Here is a 15,778-nt window from a genome sequence, read left to right as displayed (position 1 = left end):
CCTCAGTGTCCGCTCCTTCCCCAAAACAGGAGAGGCTGCCTCCAGGGCCCTGCCCATTTCTAGTGGGATGCTGGGGAAGAGGAATCTGTGATTGCAAGGCAACTGGCAGATTCATCCGGGGACCCTGGAGGCTCCTGAGCCTGTAGGCAGGAGGGATGGAGGGTTGGCGGGACCTGCCTGCCCAGGGTCCGCAGCAGGAATCAGATGAGTGGGAGGCAAGACTCGGCCCTCTTGGCAGATGGGCCGACCGATTACTCCTGCATGGGCTAGAGTCATCCACCCCATTCCAGGGCACCAGCCCCAGGGGCATTGCTACTGCTCCCCAGAAGGAAGTCTGCTTGGGTGGAAAACACCCTGACCTGGGGGCTAGGAGACCTGGGTCCCTGCCTCAGTCCCCGGGGAGATTTTTCATCCCTGAGACTGGCAGTCACTTCCACCTGATGTGGCCACCTGTCTGGAACCTTTGAAAGAGAGAGTGTCGCAGAGTGGCTCCGGACACAAGTTCTGGAGTCAGACAGCCTCTTCCACTCACTAGCTGTGTGACTCTGGACAACCTACTTAACTTTGCTGAGCCCTGGTTTCCTCATCTGTAAAATGGGGACAATCAGACCTACTAAATAGGGTTGCGGTACAGATTAAATGACAAAATGTCAAGCACGTAGGTCACCATTCAGCACATTGTCAGTGACCAATATATCACAGCTCTTAGTATAAACTCTAGCTGAAACTAAGGAGCGGTTTCTGAGCTGTTGCAAGAGCTCCAGCAGTAGCACAGCGTTTCTGGTGCCTGACATGTACAGGTTTTCTGTGGTTACCAACAAGCTCCCCTGGGGAGGGGGCGGGGGTGGAACAGGGGCCAGTCTCCCCTGTCCGACACCTAGTGGGGGGATCTGTACAGCGGTGCACGGCGGGAAGCAGCGGTCTGCTGTGTGGTCGGCCCAGTGCTGGCTTGTACAGCTTGTCCTTTTTTCCAAATAGGACATGATCCTCAGGCACAATCTCCGAGCTGCCATCGTCCGTGCTAAATGCCTCTCCTTCCCTGGAGACCCCGGAAGTGCAGGGCTGCACACAACTGACAAAGCCCACTGGCCCTTTCCCCCGGGCTGTGCCGCAAGATGTAGGGTCTTACCGGGGGGCCAGGGTGTCCAGGGGAACCAGGCTGGCCCGGAAGACCTGAAAGGCCCCTTTCTCCAGTGGATCCTCGGTCTCCTTTCGGGCCCTAGGGAAAAAGACAGGGATGGTGAGAGGGAAGAGTGAACCCCACGCAGCCAGAGGCAGACACTGTGCGCCAGGGACCATGGCCCCCACCCTAAGGCCGCACACGGGGAGGTGGCGCTGCCTGAACTTGGGGAAGGGCCCTGGGATGGCCTCCAGGGTTCTCCAAAGGTCTTCACGACAGGCCAGTGATGGAGATGTCTGGACGCAGGAGAGGCCGATGCCAGGGAAGGAGGGGGGCTGCGGACACGCTGCTCTCCAGCCCTCACCCCCCACCCCACCCGGCTCCCTTTGCGAGGAGCCTGCAGCAGAGCAGGGCCAAACTCCGGGGAGGGAGGGACAAGGGGAGCACGCCACTCACCACTGCAGAGATCCCAGCTGGGCCTGGTTGGCCTGGAGACCCCGGGGGCCCCTAAAGAGAGCCAAGTCAGTGGGATGGAAAGAGGCTCCAGTAATAAGGCCCCGGAGGCAGCGAAGGACCAACAGCAAGAACACGCCCTAACCTTGTTATGACTGCTCCATTCTCTTCCCCGACCCCTCCTTCCTTCTGCTCTTGCACTTGACCTGTGCCAGAGCTGAGGCCTGGAGGGCCCTGAACACACAAGACCCTCATGCCTGCCGCAGGTCGAGTGGTGCCTCTGGGGCCTGCACGGAGGGGATGATCTGGGAGCCAGAACCAAGTGCAGAGGGCGTAAAGTACATGGTACGTGGGCCTGGGTGTCTTCTGAGTACCCCCCCCACCCCCTGCCGCCTTCCTTCTGTTCTCTGGGAAGAGCAGAGACCAGGAGCTTTCCTCTGCGCAGCAGGGGTGAGGGGCAAGGGCTCAGCACCAACTCCAACGTCCTCGCAGAGAAGCCCCAAGCTCCCTGGTCTCCTGCCGCTCACCTACCGCTGGAGGGCCATGAGCCTGAAACACACAGGAGGGCTCCGGCCTGCCCCATCTCTCCACATCCTGCCCCTGAGGCTCAGCTCAAATGTCACCGCCCTGGTGGTCAGAGCTACACTTTCTCTGAACCCCAGGTCACCCAGGTCTCTCTCAGAGCACTTCCCTCCATGCTCCCAGATGGAAAGTTCCAGAGGCACAGGCTCTGTTCTACTCATCTCAAGCCTCCTAAGGCAGGAATGTCCAGCACTGGGACTGGCACACAGCAGGGGGCTGGGCTGGATGGACAGAGGTGGGAAGAGGAACCCTGCACACCCCCAACCCCCCAGGGGGTCTCCGATGCGGACACAATTCAGAGTGTGTGATTCCTTCTTTCATCTGTAACGTGGAGGGGATAGGGCTAGACCTGGGGTCCCCAATCCAAGGTCTCTAGACACCTTGAGATCCATAAAAATAGTGATGAGGACCCGAGAATTCCTTTTTTGGGGTTCTGCACTGTTCTTAACATTTCCAAAAGCCTTCTGGAAAGTGTACAGCCAGCCTCAATAGGGCTCTCTGGAACCCCAACAGCTCGGCATGGTCACACTGATCAAAGGCGCCCACTGGCAGTCATCTGTGTTACAGATGAGTAAAGTAGACGGGAAAGCCATTATTGCTTAATAAACATCCTCTGCAAGTCACCCTTTCTCAGTAAATACACCACCCACTCACCCAGCTGCCCGAGCCGAACAGGAGTCATCCTTGATTCCTCTCCTTCTACCGCCTCCTGCCCCCTCCCCATCCAGGTCATGAGCAAGTCCTCTATCTACCTCCAGACACTTGCGGGATCTGTCCACTGCCACCAGCTCCACCGCCATCATCCCTCCGCTGATATCTCTGCTGTCATTTGCGCGCCCTCCCCATCCTGCCCATGCCCCCGAGGTCCTCCACCATCTGCATCACGTCCTCTCCCAGCTCAGCTTTCCCGTTCCCACTCGCACCCTCCTCGGACTCCACTCCCGCCACGCTGACTCTGGGGCTCCCCAAGCCCTCGCTGCCTCAGGCCCTTTGCAGCAGATGCACCCCTGCCGGGATGCCCTTCCACCAGACTGCTCGACATCTGGCTCCTTCTTGTCATTCGGGCCTCTGCTCAAAGGCCACTTCTCCGGTAAAGTCGCCTTCCAGGCCCTCCCTATGACAGCGCATCACTGCCTGATCCTTCCGCGTTAACCTGTTTGTTGTGCCTGTGTGGAAGCTCTGGGATCAGGGGACCTTGTCTATCTCACTCATCACCGTAGCCCAGGGCTTGGAACAGTGCCTGGTATGGAGCAGGTGCTCAGTAATTACTTGTTGAATAACTGAATGATCTTTGTTTGATAAGCAAACTCGAATGTGCCCAGAAAATGGCGAAAAGCCGGGGAACCGCTGGATGGGTGAGCCCAGAGCCCCTTACTGCTCTATACGGCTGGCACTGCTGCTGCGGTCAGTTCTTTTGGGTCATCACCAGCTTGCCCACCACCACCCAGCCCAACACAGTCTGAACTCTCACAGAGACAGAGAGGAAAACAGATTAACTCACAACGTGGCCAGGGGGGCCGGGTCTTCCCTGGGGTCCCATGGCACCAGGCTCACCCTGCAGGAGGGAGAAAGAGGAAGAAACAACACAGAAACAGACTTACACACACAGACTGTGAGGTAGGAGAACGCTGAGCACAGCAGGTGGAACACCAATGGCCAGAAGAGCTGCGCTGAGCCCTGGCCTCTAGGCCTAAGCCTTCCGGGGACAGGGGACCAGCACTGCCCATGAGTATGGTTGGAGGGGGAAGGTAGAGCCCAGGCCTTTATGGGTTAATGACCCAATAGCCCGTAGGGAGAGAAAACCGGTTATAAACTTAAGAGGAGGAAGGTCAAGATGTGCAGTGTTGGGCAAAACCTCCCCCAGAAGGCAAGGAGAGGAGGCTGCCACTTTGCCAGCGAAGGGGGAGGCGGTGGCTGCGTCCTGGACTCAGCAGAACCCAAGGGCTGTCTAAAGGCAGCACGCATAGACCCCGGGCCCTTACCTCTGCTCCGGGGCGGCCACTGCTGCCTGGGGGACCAGGCTTTCCACAGTCACCCTGGAGGAGAGAGGGGCAACTGAGGCTCACCAGACCTCCATTTGGCTCCCACACCCCAAGCTGACCCCACATCAGAGGAGTCCTGCCACATGCCCCGGCTTTGGCCAGGGGCCCTCTGATGCCCTCGGGCTGGCAGATGGCAAAGCCCCAACCCAGTCTGCCAGGCACCGGTGGCCTCAGAAGGCCTGGATGCTGGGATGGCATCTTAGCCAAGGGTCAGGTGGCACTCCACTCCGGCTAGACTGCCACATCTGCCCGGGGTCAGACCTTGAGAAAAGCCGAGAAAACCCAGTTGGCAGAAGTCACCAGGCCCTTACCTTCAGTCCTGGGAGGCCAGGATGGCCCGGTTTTCCCTTGAAGCCCTGGAAGAAAAAGTAGGAGCTGCCACGTCCCTCACCTCATGCAGAGGCCACTTCCCACTCCTCTTTCCTCAGGTTAAACAAGTCAAATCCATCCAAAGTCATAACATGTCCACAGGGGATGTGGATTTGAGCTGCCCCACCCATCAGGGCACCTGCCCAGCTTTGGAACCTCCCAGCTCCCAGCTCCTTCCTGCAGCTCAACTTACCGGGGGTCCCATGAGTCCGGGGGGGCCAGCAGGACCAGGGTCCCCCTAGGGAAAGAGACCAGGGGCACTGAGACAAGAGCTTTGTCCAGCTTGTACCCACTCATTCATCAGTCTCCCCCTTTCTCCAGCCCCTCCCCCAGCTCTCCAAGGATGGAGGGATTGTCGCGTGGGGCACAGGGAAGATTCCAAGCCGGGCTCAGCCTCTGACTGGCTGTGCACTCTGAGTGAATCCCGGTCCCTTTCTGAACCTCAGTTTTCCTTCTTTTGGGTACAGAAGGGGGTTGACCTTGATACTCTGCCCTTTGCCATGGCCCCATCCTTTTCAGATGCCCCAGAAAAATCAGATCCAAGGAGCCAGGGACACTCAAGTCCTTCCCTGCCTGCAGCCTATTCTTTCTGACACCCAGCCTAGTTTCTTCAGCTGATTGAGTTTCTGGGTATAAATTTATTCCCTTCACTGCCTGCCTTTGGTGAGACCCAGCTCATCCAACCTGGTTAAGGCAACTGGGAGAACAGAGAAACCAGGGGGCTCTGGTGCCATCAGAGAAGTGGGGTGTGGTGAGAGGCAGACCGAGGGAAGGTGGGGCACCTCCTGAAAGAGGTGTGGGGCAGTGGAATTCAATTCCCTTCATCAGGGTTCCCTTGACTTTGGCTCTTGGAGAAGGAAGGAGAAGGAAGGGGGTTCCCTCCTGGGCCCACCATCTCACCCTCACGCCAGGCTTGCCGTCCTTCCCATCCAGACCATCCAGACCGGCAGGGCCCTGGAAATGGGAAAAAGGCATTCCTGCACACCTGTGCTGGAGCCCTAGGAGGTAGGAGGCCTAACCCAGCCCCTCCACCCTCTTCACCCCCTCCACCCCTCACCCAACTCCCACCCCTAAAACACACACACAGACACACACACATGCGTGCATGAGCACACACACATACTCACACACACACACCTGTCAGGCTAAGCGCGCACATGCTCACCTGAATCCCGGGAGATCCTGGTGGTCCAGGGGGACCAGGCAGGCCTGATGGACCTCGAATCCCTTCACTGCCCTGGAAATGAGCCCCCCAGAAAAGTCAGCGGGGCCTTGCCCCCCTCCCTCCCCCTGACACACACCAGCAGGACAAGAGACTCCGGCCACGGGGGCTGGTGACTACTGGAAGTCAGGACAGCTGGCTTCGAACCCCCCAGTTCGGTTCTGGCCTAACTGGCTGTGTCCCACACACCACTCCCCCAAGAAAATCTGTCTTCATCTGCCAAGCATCCCCCTTTCTGCACTGCTCCACGAGGAAGAGACAGAGCCTATTGGGTCCAGCGCCATCCTCAGGGCTGACCAAGGACTGGCCTGGTGGGTGCTCGGTAATGTGGGCTGAAGTGAGGGCACACATTCAGTTCACATTGACCCCAGCCAGGTGCCAAGCACTATGTGGCCTCTGGTTCCCCCAGATGGAAAAAGGGTGGGCCCTGCCCTCGAGGAGCTCACGGTCCAGCGAGAGTCACAGGCCCAGGACCATCAAGGGCATTGCAACAGTCTATGTGCCTTGTGTGAGAAAGGGGCCCTGGGAGTTGAGGAGAGGGAGCAGCTCACTCTGGTCGGGGGCAGGGAAAGTGTCACAGGAGAGTTAGCAGGTGCTGGGCTCTGAAGGACGGCTGGGATTTGGGTAGGTTTAGGAGAAAAGGGCATGCCACAGAGGACTTCAGAGAAGGATAAAGATTGGGAGGTGGGGGCTTCCCTGGTGGCGCAGTGGTTGAGAATCCGCCTGCCAATGCAGGGGACACGGGTTCGAGCCCTGGTCTGGGAAGATCCCACATGCCGCGGAGCGACTGGGCCCGTGAGCCACGATTACTGAGCCTGCGCGTCTGGAGCCTGTGCTCCGCAACAAGAGAGGCCGCGATAGTGAGAGGCCCGCGCACCGCGATGAAGAGCGGCCCCCACTTGCCGCAACTAGAGAAAGCCCTCGCACAGAAACGAAGACCCAACACAGCCATAAATAAATAAATAAATAAAAATAAATAAATAAACCCAAAGTTTAAAAGAAAAAAAAATTCAAAACTTTAAAAAAAAAAAAGATTGGGAGGTGTTCACATGCTTGGTCTAGCTGGGGTGTCTGGGGAGCCCGTGTGATGTGGGGGAGGGGGGGCGGAGAGGAGGCTGGAGGAGGGCCCTGAAACCCTGTACTAGATTTTATCAAACAGACCGTTAGTTTTCAAACTGTACTTCTCAGGGCCTGGGGGTTCCTGGAGGAGCCTGGAGAGGCTGGGGGCACAAAGTGGAGGCCAAGGAGGTGGGACTCCAGGACCCCTACCCTTGCCTTAGCCAGAGCAGCTCCACTTGCATCTGTTTTATAGACTGAGCATTCGTATGAGATTTTGTGTGACAAAAAGTCTTGGGGACTACAAAATAAAGTCTGAAAAACACCACTACGGGCACTGGGGAGCCACTGATGGTTCAAAGCAGGGGAATGATGAGAGCGAACGTGTGAATTCAAATGTTTATTGGAGAAGAGAGGGGGAGGCAGGTAGCTAAGTGGGGAGGCGGCAGCATTTCCCCAGTGGGGAGAGGGTGGCTGCCCTGGAGCAGTGGCTGTGGAGGTCACCAAGGGGAAGGGATCCAGCTAGAGACCCCACAGAGGGGGGGAAAAGGGCTCAGGGTGGCATTGCCATGCCACCAGCTACCAGGAGGGGTCAGCACAGCCCCAGGAAATGGCAGCCCCACAGGGAGTCAGGATGGAGAACCGCTGGCCAGAGGTTTGGGAGTCTCTGCAATGACCGGCCTAAGGAGAGCAAGCAGCACTCGGGCACAGAAGCAGCACGGAAGACTCTGGCAGGGGCCGCCACTCAGGTGCCCCACAGAGAAGGGAAGGGAGGTGGCACCCGTCACTGCCTCAACCATAGCTGATAGGTGCTGGCTCTGGGGTGGGGGGACGCAGCCAGGGGCTTGAGGGTGCTCCTGAGCTGGGAGGGAAGTCTCAGCTCCGTCACTGTCTCCCTGTGCATCCCTGGGATGCCCTCAGCCTCTCTGGGCTTCATTTCCTCACCCGAACAGTGAGAACCTAGACCAAGGTGGCCCTTCTAGAAGTCCTTTCCAGCTTTCAGAGGAAAGAGGCTCCCCAAGAAGCTGCAGATCTCCTGCCCCTCCCTGTGGGCTATGATCCCCCTACCCCAAGCTTAGAAGTCAATTTGGGGCCTCATTACACTGCCCACCTGTCACATCTGGAGAGCCCAGAGGATGGGCTGAGACAAGGATGTCAGCCTCCAGAGCAAGGCAGAGCTAGTCCCAAAGTTTATCTAGCCAAACCCAGGGGCGGCCAGTGCGGGGGCTCCCCAACTGCTGTTCCTTCCCACCCTTGTCACCAGGTCACAGGCCACGCCTGCCCTCTCTGGCCCTTGGGGACACCCTGAGCATGGCTTCCCAGGAGGCCCATTCCCCTTTCCTGCTGTTGTCAGACCCAGAAGGCAAATGCCCAGACCTCCTCCTGCTGAAGGGTCCAGGGTGCCCAGTCTTGGATGTGCTTCCCTCCTTCCCTCAACTCCTCGCCCTCCCCTGGAGGAGCTGCAGCTGGCCGGGGCTGGCCTGTCGCATCTAGTGGCCCACCTCTCACTACACCCCTCTGCCTCCTCCCCACCCACGCTCTCCCATTGGGTGGGAACCTCGGCGGCACAGAGGCCAGTGGGCATCCTGGGCCCAGCTGTCAGCCCTAGGGGCCCACTGGTCTGCCCCGGCCCTGTTGCCCTACAGCAGTTGCTGGGCTCATCCTGGAGGTCTCTTTGCCCACCCTTGATGTAACTGAATTAGTCCTTGAATTTCTGATGGCTCAGAGCTGTGACTGTGGCCAACTTGGGGTCCTGCTCACCTTCTCCGCTTGGGGGCCAGGTGGGCCAGGTGCTCCAGCTTTGCCTGGGAATCCAGGGGGACCCTAAATCAACAAAGAAGCAGGCAGGAATGAAAGCGGGGCTGGAAAGCAGCTCCCCTTCCTTCTTCCTCCTGGGTGTGCTTCACCACTGTTAATGTGATGCGTTTTGACTTCCCAGAAACACCACCCAGGAGCATTACGTCTGGCTGGGCGGCTGGGCGGCTGGGCGGCTGGGCTGGGGCCCACCCAGGAGGCCCTGCTCTCCAGGTCCTGGCTCCTGGAATCAGGCCTGGCCCCCCAGGCCATTCCTCTGTTCTTCCCGTGCCTCTTCCCTCCCCTCCCTAGGCCCACCCTCACCCAGCCTGGCCTGGTCAGGCCTGCCCCTCACAGATGGGATCATATCGGACAGAGCTGGCTTTGTGTGTGCACTCACCGGTGGGCCTGGAAAGCCTGGCTGGCCTTGAAATCCCTAGGGGAAGAAAGCAAGGGACAGTTTGCTGTGCCACCCTCTCTCTCCTGCCTGGCTACCCAGGTGGAAAGAATGACAGTGTGAGGCTGCCTCAAGTCACGGGCCTTGTCCTCCACTCTGCCCCAAATGGCCAGCAGGTGAGGCTCTGGGCATGAGGTGAGAGGTTACAACTCAAGGATGGTGGGGGGTGGGAGGCTAGAGCTGGTCACCGCACCCCCTCCCCACCCTCCCCGTACATGAGGGTGACCATCAGGGGGAGGACAGCTAGATAGGTCCCTACCACCACTCACCTGGTCACCTTTCTCACCCAAGTTCCCTTGGGGTCCTCGCTCTCCTCGGGGACCCTGTCACCACAGAGAACAATGCATCTAGAACCCAACCTTCCTGTCCCCAGACCCCAGGGCAGGATCAGGGATCCCCATGTCCACATCTCCCTGTCCCCTTCCCCACTCACTGCTGGGCCTGGGGGACCTGGGAGGCCTTCAGATCCTGGTGGGCCCTGGTGACAAAAAGGAGCAGAATCGGTCACTCTGACTGGGGCAGGCGGGAGATCAGGGGATGGGACAGGGGACGGGGCACAGAGCAGAGGCAGGGATGTGGTGGGACGCCCCTCTAAGCTGCAGGATTCTTCTCCCTGGTCTGTTCAGGCTTCCCTTCCCTTGCCTGAGCTACTGAACCAGCCTCTTAACTAGTTCTGCCATCTCTTGGCTTGCTCTAATCCAGCCAGCAAAAGGCTGCCATCTCCTCTGCTTCAACACAGCTCTGATTATAATACTCTCTTGCTCCAACATCCTCCATGGCTCCCCTCTGCCAACTGAATGCTGGGTTTTGAGGCATCCTGTGATCTGATACCAACCACCCTTCCCTGCTTCACTTCCCTCTCCTTTTCTTATCTTTTGCCTGGCTTGGCCAGACTGCCGTTCCCTGAACACTATACAATCATACCACTGGGCATTTGCACAACTGTCTCCTCTACCTAGAATGCCCACCATCCCCCACCATTTCTAGGTCTCTTGAAACCTTACCAAATCATTCGATGGCTCGAATCTGTCCCTGAGGTACCCTCACCCGTGGCTTCTCCCTCTGGGATTCGCCAGCACAGACAACCATGTGCTGGTTGTCTGTGCTCCCACACACCCCCGCAGCTCCATTCAGGGCTCAGCTCAAATGCCACCCCCTCAGAGAGGCCTCCCTGACCCTCTGTCTAATGCTTCCTGTTCATGGCTCCAGCTCCTTACCCAGCTTGATTTTCTCCACCGGTCCTACCTCTCATAATTTATATGTAGCTGTTTACTCATCTGTTATCTACCTGGCCCACTGGAACGTGAGCTCCCTGAGGACCAAGGGCTCAATTGCCTGTTTTATCCACCAAGGCATCCTCAGAACAGAGCCTGGCACCCAGAAGGCCCACGAGAAAGATTTGTTATTGAATAAATGCACAGTGGGGTTTGCTGCATCCTACCGGGGCCTCACCAGCAGGTGCGAGGGGGAAGGTAAGACAAAAGACTTGGGAGGTTTGTCACAGACTTGGGTTCAAGTGCAGGCTCGGCCCTAATTCACTAACTAGCTGCAGGACCCTGGGTGACCCACGTCACTTCGTGAGCCTCTGTGTCCCCATCTGATGACCGCCCCAGCTCCTGTGCTCAGTGTGGGGGGCCTGGCTCTCCGGCCTGTGGGCGTTGAAGGGGGAGGGAGGAGGTCCCCTGCCCGCTGACTCTGGCCCCCTGCCCCAGGCGGCCCCTCCGCCGGTCTCCACGAAACCTGCCGGGATTCTCCTCCTCGCAGCTTCCGCCCCCGCAGCAACCAGCGGGCAGCGCTGACTGCTTGAGACGCAGCTGGAGCGAGTCAGGGGGCCGGGGTCACGTCTCCCGTTCAGGGGCGGCTGGGAAGCTCTCCAGGCAGCGGACAGGGACCGGCCATTTGAAGCCCTTCCTCCCGCCCCCGCGGAGGGAGCTGCCCTCCCGCACTCACCGATTCTCCCTTCTCTCCCGGGGAACCCGCGTAGCCGCGCTCCCCCTTGATGCCCTGACAGGCAGCAAAGAGAGAGGGAATTAGCCCCGTGGTCCGCCTGCCACGGCGCCGATGCGAGGGGTGGAGACTGCAGCTGGCACGCAGACTGGCACTTAGACGCAGAAGGCGCCCCGGACGAGGCTGGGGGGCCAGAGGGGTGGGCTGCTCCCGGAGCGGAGCGGAGCAGGGGCGCCTCTGCGGCCTGCCACTGCCACTCAGTGGAACGGGGGTCACGTCCACCTAACAGGCGCCTCCGCTGGATCTCCCCAACTCTCCCCCGCCCCCGGGGAGGCAGACCTCTGTCCTCTCCTAGTCTGGGAGGCTCCGGGTGCTCTGAGAGTCTGGCCCTTGATGTGCAGCGGCTGTGGTGGGCCCCCCAAAGCGGAGAGGAAAGCCAAGCTCCACTACCAAGGGGGCTTATGGGGTGGGGGCTGCTCTGGACGGACAGCCTGGCAGAGACACCAGCTGAAATGCTCGGAAAGGAGGGAGCCCGCTGAGGATGCCCAAGCCTGGGCCGGTCCTTATCACCACCCCATGGCTCGGGTACCCCCAGACCCGGCTCCCCTTACTCACAGGCAGTCCCGGGGGGCCCATGGCACCTGGGTAGCCAGGTTGCCCTGGAGGACCCTGCAAAGAAAGGGAGACATGACGGACCAGCCCCCCAACATTTCTGTCCCCATCCCTGGCTGTGAGGGCGGCCAAGGCCCGACAGTCTGGAGCTGCCCCTCAGCAGGTGCCCCGGTTACAGCCACCACCTTGGGCCGTTTCCCCCAGACCCAACTCCCCTCGGTTGTGATCACCACCACAGTCCTGGACGCTGGGAGCTGAGCCAGAGGAGAAGGCCCAGGGCAGGGGATGATGAGGACCCGGGTGGGGGCAGTGGAAGGGGCATGCTGAACGCTGCAGGAAGAGGGAGAGAGAAAGCCCCCAGGGATGGAGGTGTTTGCCCCTTACAGGGAGTCAGGGCACATGGAGATCAACTTCCTTTGATCCTGAGGGATCCCCCAATACTGAGGGAATCAGGGCTGAGGGGCAAAGAGTTTCAAAAGAAGGAGTCCACCTCCCATCTTCCACCCAGCAGCCATCCCGGGGGGCCCAACCTCCGTCTCCCCAGGGCTCTTCATCTACCTCCATCCCCTGCTGCCTTCGCTTACCGGTTCCCCCTTCTCTCCTGTCGGGCCCCTGAGGCCTCGCTCTCCTTGAAGACCCTTGGAGAGAAAAATCATGAGAAACTGCAGGGGAGGGCAGTCTCCATGCAGCCCCTGACTCCTCCCTGCAGCCCCCCAGCCCTCTGTCCCCATTCTAGGCAAAGGTGGGGGGCTGCTGGTGGCCCCCCCTAGCGTCCCCAGCAAAGTGACCATAGGGGGTGTGCCCAGAAGGGTAACTATCAGAGGTGTAAATTCCCACGTAAGGGTGCCTCTCAGGAGCATGCCCCCCGAGACAGGTCACCACAGAGATATGCCCACCCAGTCGGGTGACCCTCAGAAGGTACTTCTCAGGCGGCTGTCATTGGTGTGCCCTACGGTGACCACTGTCTGGGGTGCACCTTTAGGAGGGTGACACATGTGCTCCCCCTGAGGGGCAACTGTCCAGAGAGGGGTCCCTAGAGTGATGCTTCCCACCAAAATGTATCACCCGACTCCCAACACTTACCTCTCCAACCCCCCGCCCCAGCCAAAAACCACATTCTTTTAGGGATGCTGGGGAGGGACATGGGAAGGCTCCCTCCAGAGCAGCCCCTGTCACTTTCTAGGTGGAAAGGGATATCCATTTCAATCAAAGCCAGAGCCCCCATCCCTCCTCACTCCTCGCCCTGGCCTTCGTGGATACACCGCACCATTAAGGGGCCCTGTCTGCCCCTTCTCCCTCGTGCCCTCAAGAAACGGCATCCAAACCTTTCCACAACACAAGACAGATGGCTAGACGGACAGATGGCCCCTTCACCCAAGCAAGCAGAAACAGACAAGGTCCGGCCAGGATGAGGACGTGGGGACAGATGGAGCTGTGACAAGGAGAGGCCTTGCTCCCTGAGCCTCCATCACCAGGCCTGGGAGGAGAGGAGCTAGGCCCCAGGAACACGAAATCTGACAAACAGGAGGTTAGTTTCCATGACCCAGGAGGGAGCAACAGTGAGGATGAGGATGACTCAAACATACTTGTGACGATGACGAAGGCAGAGCAATTAACGACACCTGGCAGAAGGAGGCGGCCAAGACACTGGGCACAGAGGGGCAGGGCCCCACGACACCCAGAAGCCCTACTGCTGGCATCACGTGCCCAGCCTCAGAGCAGACTGGGACCGGAGCCAAAGAAGAGGAAAGGAAGAGGAGGAAGTTTCCTCTAGGATGATGGGAAAAGTTGCAAGCATGGCCGCCTTGAAATCCCTGGGGTGCCTCTGGACAGCCCTGCCAAGCAGCAGGGCAGCAAACCTGTGCCAGCCTGCAGTGTGAAGCCCTAAAGCTTTGGCGTCTCTGCCGGGCTCTGGGCCAGGTGCCTGGCAGGGCCCCAAGAACTACTTTCAGCAAATCTTCAGTCAACACCAAAGGTGGGAGAAGCAGGAGGCAGAGTGAGAAGGCAGGGATAAAGAGGCCCCTAGAGGCACCAGCTTAAAATAAGAAGGTAAAATAGCTCCGGAGGATTTAGGGGGAGTGATGTGTGACTGTGGGAGAGAAAAAGGGAAACGGAAGGGGGGAGAAGGGAGAAGATGAGAGAGGGAAAGCAGGAGAAGAGGGAGAAGGGAGAAATGAAAAGAAGTCAGAGACTGCGAGGCCGTCCAAGCTGCTGGGACCTCAGGGAACCTGTGTCGTTAGCTACCGAGCCTGCAGGGGGACAACGACAAACACGGAGGAGGGAGGCCAGGGCACGACAGGAAGGGAGACAAGCAAAAGCCACAGAGACCTGGCTGGCAGGGGAAGGGGAGGTCGAGCAGCGCTAGGTTCTTACAGGCAATCCGGGGGAGCCAACAGCACCAGGAAAACCTGGGGGGCCCTGGTGGGAGAAACAGGCAGGTCACATCTCACAAGCACAGTAACCCTGGGTCACAGTCTGGGGCTGAGAGGTCACGGGGAGAGGAAGTCACGGGAATATTTTCAAGGCAGCTGGAAAAGAGACTCATCCCAAGTCTTGGCCCAGAAGACATCTGCTCCTCGCCTCGGCTCCAGGAAGAATGGCTCTGCCATCAGTAGAGATACGCAACAGCCCCCAGAGTCAAACCACCTGCCCAAGTCTTCCCGAGTCTGAGTGAATCCTGGTGCCAGAGTGGAAGCCCATCATGCCTGTTACCTGACCTCCATGAGCCCCCAGGTGGGGGCTCCCTGGTTCTAAGAGGCTCCCACCAGCCATTTTTTTTTCCTCCAAAGAAAGCATTTTCAGTTCTTCCAGGCTTTCCTAGTCACTTCTATGTTCCTGCCATATCAACACCACAGAGGACTCCAGGGTAGATGCTCCTAGTCTAGCCTTTGTAGGCTTGTCTTAGAGATGGCCCTACAGAGCGATAGAGGGCCACTCCATCTTAGCCCCTGGCCCCTGTCTGAAGGTTGCCACACGCTTTCCTGGCTGCCCAGACCATGAGCCATGGGTGCAAAACACAGCAGGGACGGGGCTGCGGAAACAAGGATGCGCCCTGAGGGCCTCCTCTAAGCAGGACCACAGGCAGAGCGGGGCGGAGCAGGCCTGTTCTGGGGATTCGGTGGCGGGAGGCCACAGTCCCCACAGATGCTCTGACAAGGGAAAGGAGAGGGAAAGGAAGTTCCCTCTTTCTGTCCTGCCCAGCTTCCCGGAGACAAGTCAGCAGAACGGTGTCTGGCTTTACAACCCCTCTGAGAGCCTCTCAAGCAGGCTAGGAAACCCACAGATACTTACAATAGGGCCTGGAGGACCCGGGGAGCCCCTCATGCCGGGCGGACCCTGCAAAGGAAGCCAGGGAACATGGATGAAGAGGCTCAGGCCCACAGCGCCGCAAGGTCTCCACAGCCCTCCTCCCAGCCTGCCACAGACCGAGTCAACAGGCAGTGCTGTCAGAGCAGGATGTTAAAGCTGACGTTAAACCTTTCATTCGGTTCATTCAATCATCCAACAAACATTTATCGAGCAGCTATTATGTACTGGGCACTGGTCCAGGGGCTGAGGACACAATGACAAATGGAACATTAAAATCCCCACCTTGTGGTGCTTACATTCTAGGGAGAGGTGGACAGCAGTGCATAGAACAGAGGCTGGCACACGGGCGGTGCTCAGTAGACACCTGAGGCGTGTTCCCAAATGAAGGGAATACACAGGATGCCAGACAGTGAGGAGTGTGGGGCAGAGAGAGGGACTGGGCTTCGAGCACGGGTGTGCGAGTTCTATTTTAGAGAGGGTGGTCAGGGAGTGTCTCACCGAGAAGGTGATATGTGAGCAAAGGGCTGAAGGGGTGAAGGAGCGGGCCTTGGAGGAGAGTTGCAGGCTGAGGGGGCAGCAAGGCCAGGGGAGGAAGAGTGGCCCGGGGCCCAGAGCTGCGAGGAGGCCCGGTGCCAGGAGAGCAGGTGAGGCCAGAGCAGCGCGGGGCGCCGGTGACCTAAGGCCTCAAAGGCCCCTGAAAGACTCCCAAGAGAGTCAGGGAGCCACCGGAGGGCCCGAGAAGACTTTTGGCAGGAAGGAAACTGCCCTCGGGAACTGAGAGTCATTGAAGTGGAGACTCCAGCCGCCTCGGGGTC

General features: G+C 58.9%; 1 protein-coding gene across 2 annotated transcripts in view; it reads right to left on the bottom strand.

Moving 5' to 3' along the window:
* The window catches only part of COL16A1 (collagen type XVI alpha 1 chain), a 51,205-nt gene that overhangs the window by 4,776 nt on the left and 30,651 nt on the right, over positions 1 to 15,778 (bottom strand). Inside the window, exons 49-65 of one of the 2 annotated variants that reach the window (XM_061184567.1) lie at positions 14,946 to 14,990; positions 14,028 to 14,072; positions 12,239 to 12,292; positions 11,658 to 11,711; positions 11,046 to 11,099; positions 9,529 to 9,573; positions 9,365 to 9,418; positions 9,039 to 9,074; positions 8,606 to 8,668; positions 5,732 to 5,803; positions 5,467 to 5,520; positions 4,760 to 4,804; positions 4,509 to 4,553; positions 4,138 to 4,191; positions 3,657 to 3,710; positions 1,577 to 1,627; positions 1,130 to 1,219 (exon numbers count right to left, since the gene is read on the bottom strand). In XM_061184567.1, coding sequence (XP_061040550.1) covers positions 1,130 to 1,219; positions 1,577 to 1,627; positions 3,657 to 3,710; positions 4,138 to 4,191; positions 4,509 to 4,553; positions 4,760 to 4,804; positions 5,467 to 5,520; positions 5,732 to 5,803; positions 8,606 to 8,668; positions 9,039 to 9,074; positions 9,365 to 9,418; positions 9,529 to 9,573; positions 11,046 to 11,099; positions 11,658 to 11,711; positions 12,239 to 12,292; positions 14,028 to 14,072; positions 14,946 to 14,990 — 915 coding nt within the window. The remainder of the gene's footprint in view (positions 1 to 1,129; positions 1,220 to 1,576; positions 1,628 to 3,656; positions 3,711 to 4,137; positions 4,192 to 4,508; positions 4,554 to 4,759; positions 4,805 to 5,466; positions 5,521 to 5,731; positions 5,804 to 8,605; positions 8,669 to 9,038; positions 9,075 to 9,364; positions 9,419 to 9,528; positions 9,574 to 11,045; positions 11,100 to 11,657; positions 11,712 to 12,238; positions 12,293 to 14,027; positions 14,073 to 14,945; positions 14,991 to 15,778) is intronic. The other variant, XM_061184568.1, reaches the window with a different exon arrangement.

Source organism: Eubalaena glacialis, chromosome 3 (genome assembly GCF_028564815.1).
Source record: "Eubalaena glacialis isolate mEubGla1 chromosome 3, mEubGla1.1.hap2.+ XY, whole genome shotgun sequence".
NCBI classification, from domain to species: Eukaryota; Metazoa; Chordata; class Mammalia; order Artiodactyla; family Balaenidae; genus Eubalaena; species Eubalaena glacialis.
This window is presented reverse-complemented; position numbering and strand designations above follow the sequence as displayed.